Here is a 19,625-nt window from a genome sequence, read left to right as displayed (position 1 = left end):
TTCATCCCCCGCCCAGGAGAACAGGGCCGCCTGGGCCCCTCTCTCCCCACCCCTCTGCTCTGTCCTTCATCCCCCACCCAGGAGAACTGGGCCGCGTGGGCCCCTCTCTCCCCACCCCTCTCCTCTGTCCTTCGCCCCCCGCCCAGGAGAACAGGGCCGCCTGGGCCCCTCTCTCCCCACCCCTCTCCTCTGTCCTTCGTCTCCCACCCAGGAGAACAGGGCCGTCTGGGCCCCTCTCTCCCCACCCCTCTGCTCTGTCCTTCGCCCCCCACCCAGGAGAACAGGGCCGCCTGGGCCCCTCTCTCCCCACCCCTCTGCTCTGTCCTTCATCCCCCACCCAGGAAAACAGGGCCGCCTGGGCCCCTCTCTCCCCACCCCTCTCTTCTGTCCTTCGCCCCCTAACCAGGAGAACAGGGCCACCTGGGTCCCTCTCTCCCCACCCCTCTCCTCTGTCCTTTGTCCCCCTGGCTGGGACCCCCTGGTCAGGGCACCGGGCTCCTCCCACAGGCTGGAACCAGAGCCGGAGCTGAGCTGGGTGTCAGACACCAGTCACTGGGTTCTCCAGCCAGTAACGCTCGGGGCACTGAGTGACCCCCCCCCTTTGAGCCCCCCACAACTCCACTTCATCACCATGTAACCCACACAACTGGGGGGTCACCTTCCTGCGTAGGGCACCTGGAACCCGTGGAGAGCCGGACGGAGCCCCCGGCAGTGTTTGCTGGCACCCCGGGGCTGTTGGCTCACAGACGCTCATGCACGGAGCCGGCGAGGTGCCCAGTTCGTGTGCCGGCTGCTGGTTACCATCACACCGGGGCGTTTTCAACATTGTCGTGCACCCCTCGGGGCGCGGGAGGGACTCTGCTTGCCTGGGACCGAGGCCCTCGGGAACAGCCACTGCGGTGCTTTTCGATGCCTCGGCAAAGGGCCTCGTGGTCCGGGCGGTGAATCACACCTGCCACGCAGCTCAGGAGCTGCCCCCCCCGTCCTGAAGCCCGGCCACAGCCATATCCCCCACGGAGGGGAATGCTCTCGGGTCTGGGTCCGAGTCACTGGGGCGCCTGTACAGCTCTGCCCCAAACTCCTCTGGGCTTAGATGGTGGCGGAGGGCTCCTGCCAGGCCAGCGCCGTTTACACCTGTTGCCCAGGCTTTGGCCCGGATGGTCCTTGGGGCCCTGCCCAGTGCAGCAGGGCCATGTCCCCTTGTACATCAGCCCCACCACCCGGCCTCCCCACCCCCCCATCTCCCCCTGCCCCACCACCCAGCCTCCCCACCCCCCCGTCTCCCCCTGCCCCACCACCTGGCCTCCCCATCTCCTGGTCTCCCCCAGCCCCACTACCTGGCTTCCCCATCCCCTGGTCTCCCCCAGCCGCACCACCCGGCCTCCCCACCCCCCCGTCTCCCCCTGCCCCACCACCTGGCCTCCCCACCCCCCGTCTCCCCCAGCCCCACTACCTGGCCTCCCCATCCCCTGGTCTCCCCCAGCCGCACCACCTGGCCTCCCCACCCCCCATCTCCCCCTGCCCCACCACCCGGCCTCCCCATCTCCTGGTCTCCCCCAGCCCCACCACCTGGCCTCCCCATGCCCTCTGGTGCCCACCCGGCCTGCTCAGGACCCGCGTCCCTCTGACTGTTGGGGCAGCGCTGCCAGGCAGGGCCAAGCTCTCTGAAGAATTTATTCTCATGCTCTGGGCGGGGACGGGGGCCCCAGTGAGGCCCCCTAGGAGCAGACTAGTTGCTGGGCCTCCCCCAGGCTGCTGCGGGGGTCCATGCGGCGGCGGCGCAGGCGCTGCACGTTGCCGTCCACCTCATAGCCCATCTGCTTGTCGCGGAGGGCGGTGCACAGGTGCCGCTGGGTGGCCTGCAGCTGCCGCATGTTGGCAGCGGTCTTCTGCATGGAGCGCTCCAACAGCTCACTGCCCTGGGGCACAGGTGGACAGAGAACACCGTCACTGCCTGCAGTCGGGTGAGGTACCACCGCCTAGCTACACCTAACCCCTAGCAGCTGGGAGGAGTCACTCTCCTCCAGCAACACCGTCACTGCCTGCGGGCGGGTGAGGTACCACCACCTAGCTACACCTAACCCCTAGCAGCTGGGAGGAGTCACCCTCCTCCAGCAACACCGTCACTGCCTGCGGGCGGGTGAGGTACCACCGCCTAGCTACACCTAACCCCTAGCAGCTGGGAGGAGTCACCCTCCTCCAGCAACACCGTCACTGCCTGCGGGCGGGTGAGGTACCACCGCCTAGCTACACCTAACCCCTAGCAGCGCTGGGAGGAGTCACTCTCCTCCAGCAACACTGCCCACTCCCTGTGGCCAGAATAGGTACCCCTGCCTAGATACTGCACACTAGTAGCTGGGTGAACTCATCCTCCTCCAGCAACACCATCGCTCCCTCTGGCCAGGTGCGCTACCACCACCTAGCTACCCCTCACCCCTACCAGCTGGGCTAGCTCACCATCTCCAGCAGCAGCATCACCCCTGTGGTTGGGGAAGGAACCCTGCCAAGAGCTGTTGTCACCAATATTCCCTCTAAACGTTTCCATCCATGGGCAGAATAAGTTTTCTAAGTGCACTGAGGCAGGTGCACTCGTGCACCACAAATAGAAACACAAACCTGGCTGCGGGGGCTCTGCTGACGAGCCGGGCAGCACGGGAATCTCTCCTGCGCCGACGCCCAAGCCCTCAGCTTACAGGGAACAATTGTTCTCACACATAGCCATCACAGCTGGGCAAGGGATCCTCACCTGGCAGCGATCAGCCCCCGCAGCCAGGCAACCTGCCACCATCCAGCCACACCATCACCCCCTACAGCCAGGTAACCTACCCCTATCCAGCCACCCCATCACCCCCTACAGCCAGGTAACCTACCCCCATCCACCCACACCATCACCCCCTAAAGCCAGGTAACCTACCCCCATCCAGCCACACCATCACCCCCTACAGCAAGGCAACCTACGCCCATCCAGCCACACCATCACCCCCTAAAGCCAGGTAACCTACCCCCCATCCAGCCACACCATCACCCCCTACAGCCAGGTAACCTACCCCCATCCAGCCACCCCATCACCCCCTACAGCCAGGCAACCTGCCACCATCCAGCCATACCATCACCCCCTACAGCCAGGTAACCTACCCCCATCCAGCCACCCCATCACCCCCTACAGCCAGGCAACCTACGCCCATCCAGCCACACCATCACCCCCTACAGCCAGGCAACCTGCCACCATCCAGCCATACCATCACCCCCTACAGCCAGGTAATCTACCCCCATCCAGCCACACCATCATTCCTACAGCCAGGTAACCTACCCCCATCCACCCACACCATCACCCCCTACAGCCAGGTAACCTACCCCCCATCCAGCCACACCATCACCCCCTAAAGCCAGGTAACCTACCCCCCATCCAGCCACACCATCACCCCCTACAGCCACGTAACCTACCCCCATCCAGCCACACCATCACCCCCTACAGCCAGGTAACCTACCCCCATCCACCCACACCATCACCCCCTACAGCCAGGTAACCTACCCCTATCCAGCCACCCCATCACCCCCTACAGCCAGGTAACCTACCCCCATCCACCCACACCATCACCCCCTAAAGCCAGGTAACCTACCCCCATCCAGCCACACCATCACCCCCTACAGCCAGGTAACCTACCCCCATCCAGCCACACCATCACCCCCTACAGCCAGGTAACCTACCCCTATCCAGCCACCCCATCACCCCCTACAGCCAGGTAACCTACCCCCATCCACCCACACCATCACCCCCTACAGCCAGGTAACCTACCCCCATCCAGCCACACCATCACCCCCTACAGCCAGGTAACCTACCCCTATCCAGCCACCCCATCACCCCCTACAGCCAGGTAACCTACCCCCATCCACCCACACCATCACCCCCTACAGCCAGGCAACCTACGCCCATCCAGCCACACCATCACCCCCTACAGCCAGGCAACCTGCCACCATCCAGCCATACCATCACCCCCTACAGCCAGGTAATCTACCCCCATCCAGCCACACCATCATTCCTACAGCCAGGTAACCTACCCCCATCCACCCACACCATCACCCCCTAAAGCCAGGTAACCTACCCCCCATCCAGCCACACCATCACCCCCTACAGCCAGGAAACCTGCCCCCATCCAGCCACACCATCACCCCCTACAGCCACGTAACCTACCCATATCCAGCCACACCATCACCCCCTACAGCTAGGAAACCTACCCCCATCCAGCCACACCATCACCCCCTACAGCCAGGTAATCTACCCCCATCCAGCCACCCCATCACCCCCTACAGCCAGGCAACCTACCCCCATCCAGCCACACCATCACCCCCTACAGCCAGGCAACCTACCCCTATCCAGCCACCCCATCACCCCCTACAGCCAGGTAACCTACCCCCATCCACCCACACCATCACCCCCTAAAGCCAGGTAACCTACCCCCCATCCAGCCACACCATCACCCCCTACAGCCAGGTAACCTACCCCCATCCAGCCACCCCATCACCCCCTACAGCAAGGCAACCTACGCCCATCCAGCCACACCATCACCCCCTACAGCCAGGTAACCTACCCCCATCCAGCCACCCCATCACCCCCTACAGCCAGGTAACCTACCCCCCATCCAGCCACACCATCACCCCCTACAGCCAGGTAACCTACCCCCATCCACCCACACCATCACCCCCTACAGCAAGGCAACCTACGCCCATCCAGCCACACCATCACCCCCTACAGCCAGGCAACCTGCCACCATCCAGCCATACCATCACCCCCTACAGCCAGGTAATCTACCCCCATCCAGCCACACCATCATTCCTACAGCCAGGTAACCTACCCCCATCCACCCACACCATCACCCCCTAAAGCCAGGTAACCTACCCCCCATCCAGCCACACCATCACCCCCTACAGCCAGGAAACCTGCCCCCATCCAGCCACCCCATCACCCCCTACAGCAAGGCAACCTACGCCCATCCAGCCACACCATCACCCCCTACAGCCAGGCAACCTGCCACCATCCAGCCATACCATCACCCCCTACAGCCAGGTAATCTACCCCCATCCAGCCACACCATCATTCCTACAGCCAGGTAACCTACCCCCATCCACCCACACCATCACCCCCTAAAGCCAGGTAACCTACCCCCCATCCAGCCACACCATCACCCCCTACAGCCAGGAAACCTGCCCCCATCCAGCCACACCATCACCCCCTACAGCCACGTAACCTACCCATATCCAGCCACACCATCACCCCCTACAGCCAGGAAACCTACCCCCATCCAGCCACACCATCACCCCCTACAGCCAGGTAATCTACCCCCATCCAGCCACACCATCACCCCCTACAGCCAGGCAACCTACCCCCATCCAGCCACACCATCACCCCCTACAGCCAGGCAACCTACCCCTATCCAGCCACACCATCACCCCCTACAGCCAGGAAACCTGCCCCCATCCAGCCACACCATCACCCCCTACAGCCACGTAACCTACCCATATCCAGCCACACCATCACCCCCTACAGCCAGGAAACCTATCCCCATCCAGCCACACCATCACCCCCTACAGCCAGGTAACCTACCCCTATCCACCCATACCATCACCCCCTAAAGCCAGGTAACCTACCCCCATCCAGCCACACCATCACCCCCTACAGCCAGGTAACCTACCCCTATCCAGCCACCCCATCACCCCCTACAGCCAGGTAACCTACCCCCACCCAGCCACACCATCACCCCTACAGCCAGGTAACCTACCCCCATCCAGCCACACCATCACCCCTACAGCCAGGAAACCTACCCCTATCCAGCCACACCATCACCCCCTACAGCCAGGAAACCTACCCCCATCCAGCCACACCATCACCCCCTACAGCTGGGTAACCTACCCCCATCCAGCAACACCCTCACCCCTTACAGCCAGGCAACCTACCCCCACCCAGCAATGCCATCACCCCCTACAGCCAGTTAACTTACCCCCATTCAGCAACACCATCACCCCCTACAACCAGGCATTGTACCCCCATCCAACAACACCATCACCTCCTACAGCCAGGCATTGTACCCCCATCCAGCAACACCATCACCGCCTACAGCCAGGTAATGTACCCCCATCAAGCAGCACCATCACCCCCTACAGCCAGGCAACCTACCCCCATCCGACAACACCTTCACCTCCTACAACCAGGCATTGTACCCCCATCCAGCAACACCATCACCCCCTACAGCCAGGTAATGTACCCCCATCGAGCAGCACCATCACCCCCTACAGCCAGGCAACCTACCCCCATCCAGCAACACCATCACCCCTACAGCCAGGCACTGTACCCCCCACCTCCAGCAATAAAGCCACCTCAGCCACGTAAGGTGCTGCTCTCTAGCGATGCTCAGACCAGTTTGGGCCAGGCAGCAGCTGTCCAGCAGCACCATCACCACCCTGCAGCCATCCCAGCCAGGCAAGGTACCCCCAGAAGGCAAGACCGCTTCTCCCTGCTGCCGTGCTGGGGGGTGCGGCCTGGCACTTACCTGGGTGAGGATCTGGGCCTCAGGCAGCTGGGTGCCCACATGGCGTTGGTACACCCGCACCATGGGCCGGGTCAGCTTCTCTCGTGCCTCCAGGTACTTGCTGGACTCGGGGCCCTGGAGCAATGTAGCAGGGGTCAGAGCAGGGCAGCACCCCGCTCTGCCCACCCACCCCCCTGCCTGCCCCCAGCCAGGCTCCCTTCTCCTCCCCCTGCCCATCTCCCCCAAGCCGGGCTCCCCTCCCCCCAGCCATCGCCCCTCCCCCAGCTGGGCTCCCGTTCCCCTGCCCATCCCTGGGGGTCCCAGTCAGTCCTTCTTGCTCCTGCTTCTCCACAAACTCTTACCGCCAACCCCCCGTCACCCTCCCTTGTCACCCCTCCCCCCAGCAGTGTCAGCCCCACGAGCCCCCCACTCACCATGGTCATGCCCTGGGTCACATCCAGCTCCTCGTGGAAGCGCAGGCACCGATTCAGGGTGCTGCGCAGGCCCCCCAGAGTCATGTAGAGACGCTCCTGGCCGGGGCGGGAGTGCAGGGTTAGGTGGGACACAGGAGGGGCCCCCGCAGGCCCTGGTCACCCCAGCCCCAGAGGTGTGGTCTGGCCTCTGGCACACTGTGCCCTGCCCCTGCCATGCAGGCCTGGGGCTGTGGGTGAGGAGCTGTGGGGCCGGTAAAGAGCTGGGGCCGCAAGGCAGGTGCTGTGGGGCAGGGCCTGTAGGGCAGGTACAGAACTGGGGCTGTGGAGCAGGGGCTGTGGGGCCGGTAAAGAGCTGGGGCCGCGAGGCAGGTGCTGTGGGGCCGGTAAAGAGCTGGGGCCGCGAGGCAGGGACTGTAGGGCAGGGCCTGTAGGGCAGGTACAGAACTGGGGCTGTGGGGCTGGTACGGAGCTGGGGCCATGAGGCAAGGGCTGGTAAAGAGCTGGGGCTGTGGGGCAGGGGCTGTGGGGCTGGTTCAGAGTCCGGGAGGTCTCCTGGCCGGCCGAGAAGGGTAAATGGGACCCCTGGTCTGGAGGGCTGGACCATACCACCACTCCCCAGCAAGCACGACCCCCAAGAGGCTGCTCCAGAGCTGGGTGTTGGAGGGTGCCCACAGGCAGGGGCCCTGGGGTGCCGTGAGGGCTGCCCGGGGGGTGCATGGCAGAGGGTGGGGAGTGGGCCCATGGGGGGCACAGAGTGGAAGCTGGGGCACAAGACAACAGCTTGCCAGGGTGGGGGTTGTTCATGGCGGGGGGATGCCCTGGAGCGGCGGCAGGAAAGGGTCTGAGAGAAGGGGCCGTTGGGGGAGAGACAGGGGACATGAGATGGGGCTATAGGGCTGTCCATCTCTGGGGGGGCAACATCTGGGGCAGATGGGTCCCAGGAAGCAGCACACAGGGGGCCTAGGAACAGGGTCCCTTGGGGGCAGTGGGGGAACTAGAAGCAGGGCCCCAGGGGGGCAGTGGGGGGAAGGTCTAGGAGCAGGGTCCTTGGGGGTCAGTAAGGGTCTAGGAGCAGGGCCCCTGGGGGGCAGTGGGGGGAGGGGCTAGGACCAGTGCCCCTGGCAGGCGGTGGGGGGCTAGAAGCAGGGACACTGGGGGCCGTGGGGGTAGGGGCTAGGAGCAGGGTGCATGGGGGGCAGTGGGGGCAGGTGCTAGGAGCAGGGCCCCTGGGGGTAGTGGGGGGCTAGGAGTAGGGCCCTGGGGGAAGTGGAGGGGAGGAGCTAGGAGCAGGGTCCGTGGGGGGGCTAGGAGCACTGTCTGTGAGGGGCTAGGGGCAGGCCCCCTGGGGGGCAGTGGGGGGGAGGGGCTAGGAGCAGGGTGCATGGGGGGCAGTGGGGGGCAGGGGCTAGGAGCAGGGCCCCTGGGGGCAGTGGAAGGGAGGGGCTAGGAGCAGGGTCCCTGGGGGGTAGTGGGTGGCAGGGGCTAGGAGCAGGGTCCCTGGGGGGTAGTGGGTGGCAGGGGCTAGGAGCAGGGTCCCTGGGGGGCAGTGGGGGGGAGGGGCTAGGAGCAGGGTGCATGGGGGGCAGTGGGGGGCAGGGGCTAGGAGCAGGGTCCCTGGGGGGTAGTGGGTGGCAGGGGCTAGGAGCAGGGTGCATGGGGGGCAGTGGAGGGGAGGGGCTAGGAGCAGGGCCCCTGGGGGGCAGTGGGGGGGCTAGGAGCACTGTCTGTGAGGGGCTAGGGGCAGGCCCCCTGGGGGGTAGTGGGTGGCAGGGGCTAGGAGCAGGGTGCATGGGGGGCAGTGGGGGGCAGGGGCTAGGAGCAGGGTCCCTGGGGGGCAGTGGGGGGCAGGGGCTAGGAGCAGGGCCCCTGGGGGCAGTGGAAGGCAGGGGCTAGGAGCAGGGTCCCTGGGGGGCAGTGGGGGGAGGGGCTAGGGGCAGGCCCCCTGGGGGGCAGTGGGGGGAGGGGCTAGGAGCAGGGTGCATGGGGGGCAGTGGGGGGAGGGGCTAGGAGCAGGGAACCCCCTCACCTTGAGCCGCAGGGTCTCGTCCATCTTGCGCTGCAGGCTGCCCCCCACAGCCACCTGGGCCCCTTGGCGCAAGTCCGTGGCCTGGGCCGTGGCCGCCCTCAGCCTGGCCAGCACCTCCTCGGAGCGCAGGGTCAGGCGCCGGGCCTCCTCAATGGCCGCCGCGCACTCTGGGGGCACAGGGGTCACAGCCCCCCTTCCCCGCCAGCGACCCACCGCCACGCGTGGGCTGGGTCTGGGTCGAGGGGGGTCTCTGGGGCTTAGGGGTCAGAGCCCCCCCCCTTCCCCACCAGTGACCCACCGCCACGCGTGGGCTGGGGCTGGGTCGAGGGGGGGGTCTCTGGGGCACAGGGGTCAGAGCCCCCCCCTCCCCCAGCAGCGACCCACCGCCACGCGTGGGCTGGGGCTGGGTCGAGGGGGGTCTCTGGGGCACAGGGGTCAGAGCCCCCCCCTTCCCCGCCAGCGACCCACCACCACGCATGGGCTGAGGGCTGAGACGAGGTGGGGGTCTCTGGGGCACAGGGGTCAGAGCCCCCTCCCCCGGCAGCAACCCACTGCCACGCGTAGGCTGGGGCTGAGTCGAGGGGGGTCTCTGGGGCACAGGGGTCACAGTCCGCCCTCCCCCAGCAGTGACCTGCTGCCACGCATGGGCTGAGGGCTGAGACGAGGTGGGGGTCTCTTTCTCTGGGGCACAGAGGGGCTGATGGAAGGCTGGATAATTGGTAGGGGTCCCTGGGCTGCACATCCACTCATGAGAACTGTGGGACTACAGGGGGTCCCTGGGGCAGGCTGGTCCATACCTATCATGTAGGGCTCTGCACGCCTGGGCTAGTGGGTGAGGCGGTGGGGGTCCCCTGGGTGGAGCTGGCTGGTCCATATCTGGTGTGTAGGGCCCAACAGGGCTGGGCCAGTGGATGGGGACCCCGGGAGGGGAGTTGGTCCGCACCTCGTGTGTAGGGCCCAACAGGGCTGGGCCAGTGGATGGGGACCCCGGGAGGGGAGTTGGTCCGCACCTCGTGTGTAGGGCCCAACAGGGCTGGGCCAGTGGGTGGGGGCCCTGGGAGGGAGGGGCTGGTCCATACCTGGTGTTTAGGGCCTGACGGGGCTGGGCCAGTGGGTGGGGCCCTGGGAGTGGGGGGCTGGTCCGTACCTGGTGTATAGGGCCTGACGGGGCTGGGCCAGTGGGTGGGGCCCCAGGAGGGGGGCTGGTCCGTACCTGGCATGTAGGGCCTGATGGGGCTGGGTCGGTGCCCCGGGAGGGGGGCTAGTCCGTACCTGGTGTGTAGGGCCCGAAGGGGCTGGGCTCCGGTGTGGGGTTCCTCACCACGAAGGGGGTCGAGGGCCGGCTCAGGCTGAGCCAGGAGTCGCGCTCGGCCTCCAGCAGCACCATGTGCAGCGGCTGCCCCAGCAGCTCCAGGGCCCGACCCCGCTCCTGGCACAGCAGCTCCAGCGTGTGTTGGCACTTGTCCAGAGCCTGGCACGAGGACACCAACAGTGTGTGCCACAAGCTCAGAGCCTGGCACGGGGACACCAACAGTGTGCGCCACAAGCTCAGGGCCTGACAGGGACACCGATAGTGTGTGTGCCACAAGCCCAGGGCCTGGCACGAGTCAGGGCACCCCTCGCGCACCCAGCACCTGGCATGGGTCAGTGCACCCGCCCCACCCCACACAACCAGCTCCTGGAATGGGTCAGTGCACCCCCTTGCACAACCAGCTCCTGGCACAGGTCAGCGCACTCCTCGCACGATGTGATGGAGTGGGGGGAGTGCACGTGTGAGACTCAGGCTGGATGTGTGTGACAGGCAGAGCAGCTCCCAACAGCTAAGGGTGACCCTGGGGCTATAACCTAGGCTGGCAGGTAACACCTCTGCCCTGAGCACAGAGCAGGGAGGAGCCAAAGGGGGGTTTTAAATCGGAGGCGGCAGTTAGAAGGGGGGGGGAGAAGGAGCTGGAAGACAGCCAGCCTGGCGAGGGGGGAAGCTACAGCCCAGAGGGGCCCCCCTCGGGCTCCCCTCCCCAGGACGGGTGGGAATGACTGTCTCTGCCGGCTGTACTGACCCCTCTGTGCTGAGCTGGGCTCTGTCGCCTCATAAACCTCCTGTGCTACCTGCTCAGTGAGAGTCCCTCCTGCCTGCGAGGGGGTGCAGAGCTTGGGGACCCCGAACCCCGTCACTCTGGTGTCAGGAGAGGGATGCTCGGCACCCGCGGGGTGAGCGCCCAGCGGTGGCTGATTGAGCGCAGAAGGAAGGAGCCTCACAAGTGCCGGAGGTGGTGGCACTGGGCCGGATGATGCCCAGTTCCCACCTGCCTGTAAGGGGAATCGACGGGACCCCTGGCGAGGGTGCACCTGAAATGGGGGGATAAGGAGGGCCCCAAGGAGGTGGGTGTGCACAGCCGTTTGCCTGCGGATGTACTGACGGGGGGATGATCTGGACCACTGGCCAGGTGAATGCTCTCATGCCCTGGTCTCGACCAGCAGCCAAAGAAAACGAGGGGTGCTCTCCCCAGGTTTGGGGGTAGCTGCCCAGCCAAAGCTACAGAAGCCTCAGGGGCCAACCTTGGGAGAAAGGGGGCCCCCAAAAAAGCAGGTCTCACAGGTCGGTGGTCCAGGATCCAGGCAGGGAAGGGGAAGTGGCTTCCACCCCTGCCCTGGCCGAACAGCTCCAGGCAGAGCAGCAGAGAGACCCCTCCTTGCAGCTCGGGGACCCCGAGCCTCATCACACACAGCTCGTGCCTGGCACGGGTCAGTGCACCCCTCGCAAGACCAGCACCTGGCACAGGTGCCCAGGAACACACCAGCCCAGATGCCCAGCTCAGTGGCAGCGGGGTGTCCCAGCCCACACCCAGGGAGGGCCACTGAAGGAGGACCAGGCACGCCCCCCCCAGCGCAGGCAAGGGGCACTTGGCAGCCTGCAGCGCCTGCCCCACATTCGCCCAGTGTCCTGCGGGGGAGTGAGCAGCCCAGGCCCAGCATGGGGCCATGCACCCCGCTGAGGACGCTGGGCTGTGGCTGCTGGGCTCCCCGGCGCGTCCCCATTGGCAGGGGTCTGGTGCCAGGCTGGGTCCTGCCCACAGGGCTGGGAGTGGACTCGGCGACCTCCCGAGGTCCCGTCCGACTCCATGAGATGTGACCTCCAGAGACTGATCAGAAAGGGGGCCCGCTGGCAGGCACGGCCCCTCGACCCATCCACTGCCGCCAGTGCCCCACTGCCGCAGCCCCACGCCCACCCTGCCGGACTGACCGGCAGGGCTCAGCTCTCTGGGGCTGTGCCCCTGCCCCGCCTCCAGCCCCTCTCTAGGGCTGTGCCCCCCACCCTGCCCCACCGCCAGCCCCTCTCTAGGGCTGTGACCCCCACCCTGCCCCACCGCCAGCCCCTCTCTAGCACTGTGCCCCCCACCGCACCTCCAGCCCCTCTCTAGCACTGTGCCCCCCGCCGCACCTCCAGCCCCTCTCTAGCACTGTGCCCCCCACCGCACCTCCAGCCCCTCTCTAGGGCTGTGACCCCCACCCTGCCCCACCGCCAGCCCCTCTCTAGCACTGTGCCCCCCACCGCACCTCCAGCCCCTCTCTAGGGCTGTGACCCCCACCCTGCCCCACCTCCAGCCCCTCTCTAGCACTGTGCCCCCCACCGCACCTCCAGCCCCTCTCTAGCGCTGTGCCCCCCACCGCACCTCCAGCCCCTCTCTAGGGCTGTGACCCCCACCCTGCCCCACCGCCAGCCCCTCTCTAGGGCTGTGCCCCCCACCGCACCTCCAGCCCCTCTCTAGCACTGTGCCCCCCACCGCACCTCCAGCCCCTCTCTAGGGCTGTGACCCCCACCCTGCCCCACCGCCAGCCCCTCTCTAGGGCTGTGCCCCCCACCGCACCTCCAGCCCCTCTCTAGCACTGTGCCCTCGCCCCACCTCCAGCCCCTCTCTAGCACTGTGCCCTCGCCCCACCTCCAGCCCCTCTCTAGGGCTGTGCCCCCCACCGCACCTCCAGCCCCTCTCTAGCACTGTGCCCCCCGCCGCACCTCCAGCCCCTCTCTAGGGCTGTGCCCCCCGCCGCACCTCCAGCCCCTCTCTAGGGCTGTGCCCCCCACCCTGCCCCACCGCCAGCCCCTCTCTAGGGCTGTGCCCCCCACTGCACCTCCAGCCCCTCTCTAGGGCTGTGACCCCCACCGCACCTCCAGCCCCTCTCTAGGGCTGTGACCCCCACCCTGCCCCACCGCCAGCCCCTCTCTAGCGCTGTGCCCCCCACCGCACCTCCAGCCCCTCTCTAGGGCTGTGCCCCCCACCGCACCTCCAGCCCCTCTCTAGCACTGTGCCCCCCACCGCACCTCCAGCCCCTCTCTAGGGCTGTGCCCCCCACCCTGCCCCACCGCCAGCCCCTCTCTAGGGCTGTGCCCCCCACTGCACCTCCAGCCCCTCTCTAGGGCTGTGACCCCCACCGCACCTCCAGCCCCTCTCTAGGGCTGTGACCCCCACCCTGCCCCACCGCCAGCCCCTCTCTAGCGCTGTGCCCCCCACCGCACCTCCAGCCCCTCTCTAGGGCTGTGCCCCCCACCGCACCTCCAGCCCCTCTCTAGCACTGTGCCCCCCACCGCACCTCCAGCCCCTCTCTAGCACTGTGCCCCCCACCGCACCTCCAGCCCCTCTCTAGGGCTGTACCTCCACCCGACCTCCAGCCCCTCTCTAGCACTGTGCCCTCGCCCCACCTCCAGCCCCTCTCTAGCACTGTGCCCTCGCCCCACCTCCAGCCCCTCTCTAGGGCTGTGCCCCCCACCCAGCCCCACCTCCAACCCCTCTCTAGGGCTGTACCTCCACCCGACCTCCAGCCCCTCTCTAGGGCTGTGCCCCCCACCCTGCCCCACCTTGAGATGTGCCTCCGACATGGCCAAGTCCCCTTCCAGCTCCTCCTTCAGCCTCTGCAGCTCCTGGCGCTCCCAGCGCAGCAGCGCGTCCGGCTGGTCGGGGACCTGTTCTGGGGCGGGAGGAGGTGAGCGCAGAGCCCCCGGCAGCCCGGCCCCAGCACCCAGCAGGATGCGCTGCTCTGTGGGGGGACGGCCCCCCCGCTTGGGGGGGGGATACAGGTGTGGGGGTGAAGGGCTGCAGGACGGGGTGCATCGGGGGGACAGGGAGCAGGAACGCGGTGTGGGGCTCTCACCTGCTCAGCCGGGGCCACAGCTGGCCGGGCTGGGGGGACCATGGGGCACCGGGACATAGGGAATTGCAAGCACAGGGGACTGAGGCAGGGGTGGGCAGAGGGCTGAGGGACACGGTCCAGGGGATACAGGGGACAGAGGTCTCGGGGACATAGGAGGCCCTCACAGGCTTGGTGGGCTGGCTGAGGACACGGGGGGCAGAGGGGACCTGGCGTACAAGGGAGACAGCAGGGCAGAGGGGGCACAGAAAGGCAGAGTGCTGAGGGGATGCAGGGTACAGGGGTACAGAGGTACAGGGGGTGGAGGGCAGTGGGAACACGGGGTACAGGGGTACGGGGGGACGGAGAGCAGAGGGAACGGGGGCATAAGGGTTACGGGGGGGACGGAGGGCAGTGGGAACACGGGGTACAGGGGGGATGGAGGGCAGTGGGAACAGGGGGTATGGGGGGACAGAGGGCAGTGGGAACAGGGGGTACAGGGGGGATGGAGGGCAGTGGGAACAGGGGGTGCAAGGGTATGGGGGGATGGAGGGCAGTGAGAACACAGGGTACGGGGGGACAGGGGGACAGAGGGCAGTGGGAACACAGGGTACAGGGGTACGGGGGGATGGAGAGCAGAAGGAACGGGGGCATAAGGGTTACGGGGGGGATGGAGGGCAGTGGGAACACGGGGTACAGGGGGGATGGAGGGCAGTGGGAACAGGGGGTACAAGGGTACGGAGGGCAGTGGGAACACAGGGTACAGGGGTACGGGGGGACGGAGAGCAGAGGGAACGGGGCATAAGGGTTACGGGGGGGACGGAGGGCAGTGGGAACACGGGGTACAGGGGGGATGGAGGGCAGTGGGAACGGGGTGCAAGGGTACACGTACGGAGCGCAGTGGGAACACGGGGTACAGGGGGATGGGGGGGACAGAGGGCAGTGGGAACATGGGGTACGGGGGGACGGAGGGCAGTGGGAACAGGGGGTACAGGGGGGATGGAGGGCAGTGGGAACAGGGGATGCAAGGGTATGGGGGGATGGAGGGCAGTGAGAACACAGGGTACGGGGGGACAGGGGGACAGAGGGCAGTGGGAACACGGGGTACAGGGACACAGGGGGACGGAGGGCAGTGGGAACACAGGGTACAGGAGGCCGGAGGGCAGTGGGTACATGGGGTACAAGGGTACGGGTACTGAGGGCAGTGGGAACACGGGGTACAGGGGGTAGGGAAGGCAGTGGGTACAGGGGGTACAGGGGTACAGGGAACAGAGGGCAGTGGGAACAGGGGGTACAAGGGTATGGGGGGATGGAGGGCAGTGGGAACACAGGGTACAGGGGGACGGGGATATGGAGGGCAGTGGGTACGGGGGGTACAGGGGTACAGAGGGCAGTAGGTACAGGGGCACAGGCACACAGGGAGCATAGCCCCGCATGGGGCCCTCACCCGCTCGGCGGGGGGCCGATGCTGGCGCACCAGGGCGCAGTGCCGGTTGGTGAGCAGCCCGCTGCGCACAGTGGCCAGGGCGGCGGCGAGGCGGCTGTGGGCCCGGCCCAGGCGCTTGGCCTGCTCGTGGAGCTGGGCCAGGGCCTGGCGCATCCGGCTAACCACCAGGCGCACGGCGGCGGCGTGGCGGGCAGCCAGCCCGTTGCTCTGCCCGGCGCAGGCGTCCCGGAAGCTGGGCAGGGGCAGGCGGCTGCGCCAGGGCGGGGGCTTCAGCTTGCTGCGCCACAGGGTGACGCCCGGCCCCTCGGGCGGCTTCTCCAGCGTCTCGCCCGCCGCCGTCACGTCCACCTGGAAGCGCCAGCCCTGCAGCCGCGCCCGCCGCTCGTGGGGCGTCTCGGGGGGCTGGCCCGGCGGCCGCCACTGCTGCACCGCCTCCCGCCTGCAGCGCTGCCGCAGCGCCTGGGCCGCCCGCGCCGTGGCCTGGGCCGCCTGGTGCCAGCTCTCCGCGCCTGCCCGGCCCTGCAGCAGCTCCGCCGGCGGCCCCATGGCTCTGCGGGGGTTGGAGGGGGGACAAGTCAGCACTGCCTGGCTTGGGGGGGCCTGCGGCCACGGACAGCCAGGGCTGGAGCCCCCCCAAGCCCGTCCAGGAGCCCCAGCCTGGGATGGAGGGTTACCCCGCCCCACTTCACGTCCCGGGCATGGGGAGAGATAGGGGGATGGGAGACTGGCTCCCCTGTGGGTCAGATCTGAGGGCAGGAGGGCAGGGGCAGGGGCAGGGGCAGGGGCAGGGGGCTGGCTGCCCCGTGGGCTGGACAGGGAGAGGTGGTAGCTAGGGAATTGCCTAACCTGTGGGTCTGACCTAGAGATGGGGAGGGATGGGGGCAGGTAAGGGCCTGACTGTCCTGTGGGTCAGACCTGGGCAGAGTGGGGCAGTGTGCTGGAGACCAGGGGATAAGGAGGTGCTGGTGGCTGGCTGGGCTGTGGGTCAGACTGGGGGCAGAGGGGCAGGGTCTAGGGGGTGGCTGAGTTGTGGGTCAGGCTAGGGGGCCAGCGGGTACGGTCCAGGGAGTGGCTGGGCCATGGGTCAGATGGGTGTAGGGAGGGGTTGGTGGCTGGTTGGGCTGTGGGTCAGACCGGGGGGTAGGGGGGGCAGGGTTCGGGGGTGGCTGGGCTGTGGGTCAGGCCGGGGTGGGGGCAGGGGCTGGGGTCTAGGGGATGGCAGGGCCATGGGTCAGACAGGGAGGTAGGGAGGGGTTGGTGGCTGGCTGGGCTGTGGGTCAGACTGGGGGGTAGGCAGGGCAGGGTCCAGGGGGGTGGCTGGGCTGTGGGTCAGGCCGGGGGGGGGCAGGTGGGGCAGGATCTAGGGGGGTAGCTGGGCTGTGGGTCAGACCAGGGGTAGGGAGGGGCTAGCAGCTGGCTGGGCTGTGGGTCAGACTGAGGGGCCCAGTGGGGCTGGTGGCTGGCTGGGCCGTGGGTCAGGCCAGGGGGTGGGGGTGCGGCTGCCCCATGCTGGGTCCCCGGCTCCCCCTACCTGGGCTCTCCCTGCTGGTGTGGGTCAGACGGGTTCCCTGTGCCGCGCTGTGGTATCCCGGGGAGCCCTCTGGCATCCGCCCCCCGTATCGCCTCCCCGGAGACAGTTGCCACGGCAGCGGGCGCTTGCCTCACAATGCCCTGTCCCATTCCATTGTGTGTGTGTGGGGGGTTCGAATGTCCTAAGCCGGGGGAGGGACAGACCGGGGGGGGGGGCGGTGCGTCTCGCCGGCACTGGGCCCGATCCTGGCGGGGGAGCTGTGGGAGTAGGTGAAAGGCATTGGGGTGACCCCAGGGTGTGGGTAACGGGGTCTCTACTGCTGCAGCAGGGCAGTGCTCTGGATGGGGCATGCAACGCACAGGCCAGGACGGCCTGACCCCCACCCCGAGCCTTCCCTGGGGAGAGCAGGGCCCGGGAGGGCGCTGGGACTGTGTGTGCAGGGGTCGGAGAGGGAGCTGTGTGAGCCTGTACCCTCGAGAGCAATGAGAAGTCCTGTGGCACCTTGGAGACTAACCGACTTTGGAGCACGAGCGTTCGTGGGCAAAGACCTGACCCTGACCCTACCCCACTCATGCGTCTTTGCCCACGAACGCTTATGCTCGAAAATACCGGTTAATCTACAAGGAGCCCCAGGACTTCTTGGCTACGTCTACACGTGAAGCCAACATCGAAATAGCTTATTTCGATGTAGCAACATCAAAATAGGCTATTTTGATGAATAACGTCTACACGTCCTCCAGGGCTGGCAACGTCGATGTTCAACTTCGACGTTGCGCAGCACCACATCGAAATAGGCGCTGCGAGGGAACGTCTACACGCCAAAGTAGCACACATCGAAATAAGGGTGCCAGGCACAGCTGCAGACAGGGTCACAGGGCGGACTCAACAGCAAGCCGCTCCCTTAAAGGGCCCCTCCCAGACACAGTTGCACTAAACAACACAAGATCCACAGAGCCGACAACTGGTTGCAGACCCTGTGCATGCAGCATGGATCCCCAGCTGCCGCAGCAGCAGCCAGAAGCCCTGGGCTAAGGGCTGCTGCCCATGGTGACCATAGAGCCCCGCAGGGGCTGGAGAGAGAGCGTCTCTCAACCCCTCAGCTGATGGCCGCCATGGAGGACCCGGCAATTTCGACGTTGCGGGACGCGGATCGTCTACACGGTCCCTACTTCGACGTTGAACGTCGAAGTAGGGCGCTATTCCGATCCCCTCATGAGGTTAGCGACTTCGACGTCTCGCCGCCTAACGTCGAAGTTAACTTCGAAATAGCGCCCAACACGTGTAGCTGCGACGGGCGCTATTTCGAAGTTAGTGCCGCTACTTCGAAGTAGCGTGCACGTGTAGACACAGCTCTTGTGCGCAGGGGGTGGTGCTGCTGAGGAAGTGTCCACTCCGGAGGCGCAGACGGGCACCTGGGGCGGGGTCTGGCTGGAGCCTGTCTCTGTGCGAGGCGGGAGGGGCTCGGGAGCTCTCCTGCCTTGGGGCTGGGGGTCGCGGCTAGCTGCCCATCGCTACGGCGGCATTGGGAGAGGCGGCTCACGGGCACAGCACACCCACAGCCCCCGGCTGCGCCCCGGGGATCCCCTCGCCGTGGCGTCAGGGCCAGGATGAAACACACGGCTTGTTGTACTGTCCAGAGGATGCTCTGGGCTCCCTGCGCGGGTGCCAGGATGCAAAGTGAGGCCGGGAGGGTGATGGGGGAGGCCCCAGGCGCCCGGGTTCTGTTGGCCTATTCCAAGCGAGGGGCGGCAGGACAGAACGGAGGGAAAAGAGTGACAGGCTCTCGCGGGCACGGAGCTGCAGCTGGCAGAAAACCAACGCACGCGCCAGAGGCTGTGGTAGGCAAAGAACTGGAGCTAAGGGAAGAGGAGGAACCCGAGCATGAGCCGGGACAGAGAGAAAAGAGCAGGAAGGAAACAAGCCGTCCGGCAGCAAACGAATCACTTCATTTGCTGGGTGAGGAGCGCTCCTGGGTGAGAGCCACTTCTTCAGACTTTTACGCCCTGGGTCTTACCCACAAGGGCTCATTAACTAATCAAGAACATTATTACTCTTGAAGGTGCTGTAGGACCGTGTGTGTGTGTGTGTGTGTGTGTGTGTGTGTGTGTGTGTGTTTGGGGGGGGTTTCTGGGTGACACGACACACTAACACGGCTCCCGTGCGGTGCTGGGGGAGAAAGCGTGAAAACGCCCAGGCTACGTCGACACGACAGCAATCTGGCGACAGAAGTCGCTGTCGGAAGAGATCTTCCAGCAAACTCCTGGTGCCAGGGAGCCGCCCCACACAGCAGATTGAAAAGGTGACCTGCTGTGTGGACAGAGAACGGCTGGACTGCTGGGCCCTCTCGCCCCCGACCGGCCGACCAGAGGCACAGCAGGCAGGGCTGCCCGGCGACCGGAGTCCGGTCTGTCGACAGAGGGCCCCCAGAGCGTCCAGGCGGCTTTTCTGTGGGCAGATTCTGTTGGGAAGGGCGCTGGGCCTCGCGGGGGACGCCGAAGGCCGTCGCCGAAAGCGCCGAGGTCAGTTGACAGAACGCACTTGC

General features: G+C 66.6%; 1 protein-coding gene across 1 annotated transcript; it reads right to left on the bottom strand.

Moving 5' to 3' along the window:
- Window positions 1-1,656: 1,656 nt before the first annotated feature.
- On the bottom strand, window positions 1,657-16,231 carry TEKTL1 (tektin like 1). The gene is made up of 7 exons (XM_075016762.1): window positions 15,553-16,231; window positions 13,837-13,941; window positions 10,257-10,455; window positions 8,985-9,151; window positions 6,959-7,054; window positions 6,546-6,659; window positions 1,657-1,919 (listed from the first exon to the last, which is right to left on the bottom strand). Exons 1-7 carry the CDS (start codon window positions 16,096-16,098, stop codon window positions 1,719-1,721), a joined length of 1,428 nt encoding a protein of 475 aa, XP_074872863.1. The 5' UTR covers window positions 16,099-16,231; the 3' UTR covers window positions 1,657-1,718.
- Window positions 16,232-19,625: the final 3,394 nt, after the last annotated feature.

This window comes from Carettochelys insculpta, chromosome 22, assembly GCF_033958435.1.
Source record: "Carettochelys insculpta isolate YL-2023 chromosome 22, ASM3395843v1, whole genome shotgun sequence".
Classification (NCBI taxonomy): domain Eukaryota; kingdom Metazoa; phylum Chordata; order Testudines; family Carettochelyidae; genus Carettochelys; species Carettochelys insculpta.
Note: the sequence above shows the minus strand (reverse complement) of the source record. Positions and strands in the feature narration are given on the sequence as shown.

Coding starts and splice junctions, on each gene's coding strand:
- TEKTL1 (XM_075016762.1), bottom strand. CDS start 16,098: ATGGGGCCGCCGGCGGAGCTGCTGCAGGGCCGGGCAGGCGCGGAGAGC. Junction 6,660..6,958: donor TGACCCAGGGCATGACCATG/GTGAGTGGGGGG, acceptor ACATTGCTCCAG/GGCCCCGAGTCCAGCAAGTA. Junction 1,920..6,545: donor AGGCCCAGATCCTCACCCAG/GTAAGTGCCAGG, acceptor CCTGTGCCCCAG/GGCAGTGAGCTGTTGGAGCG.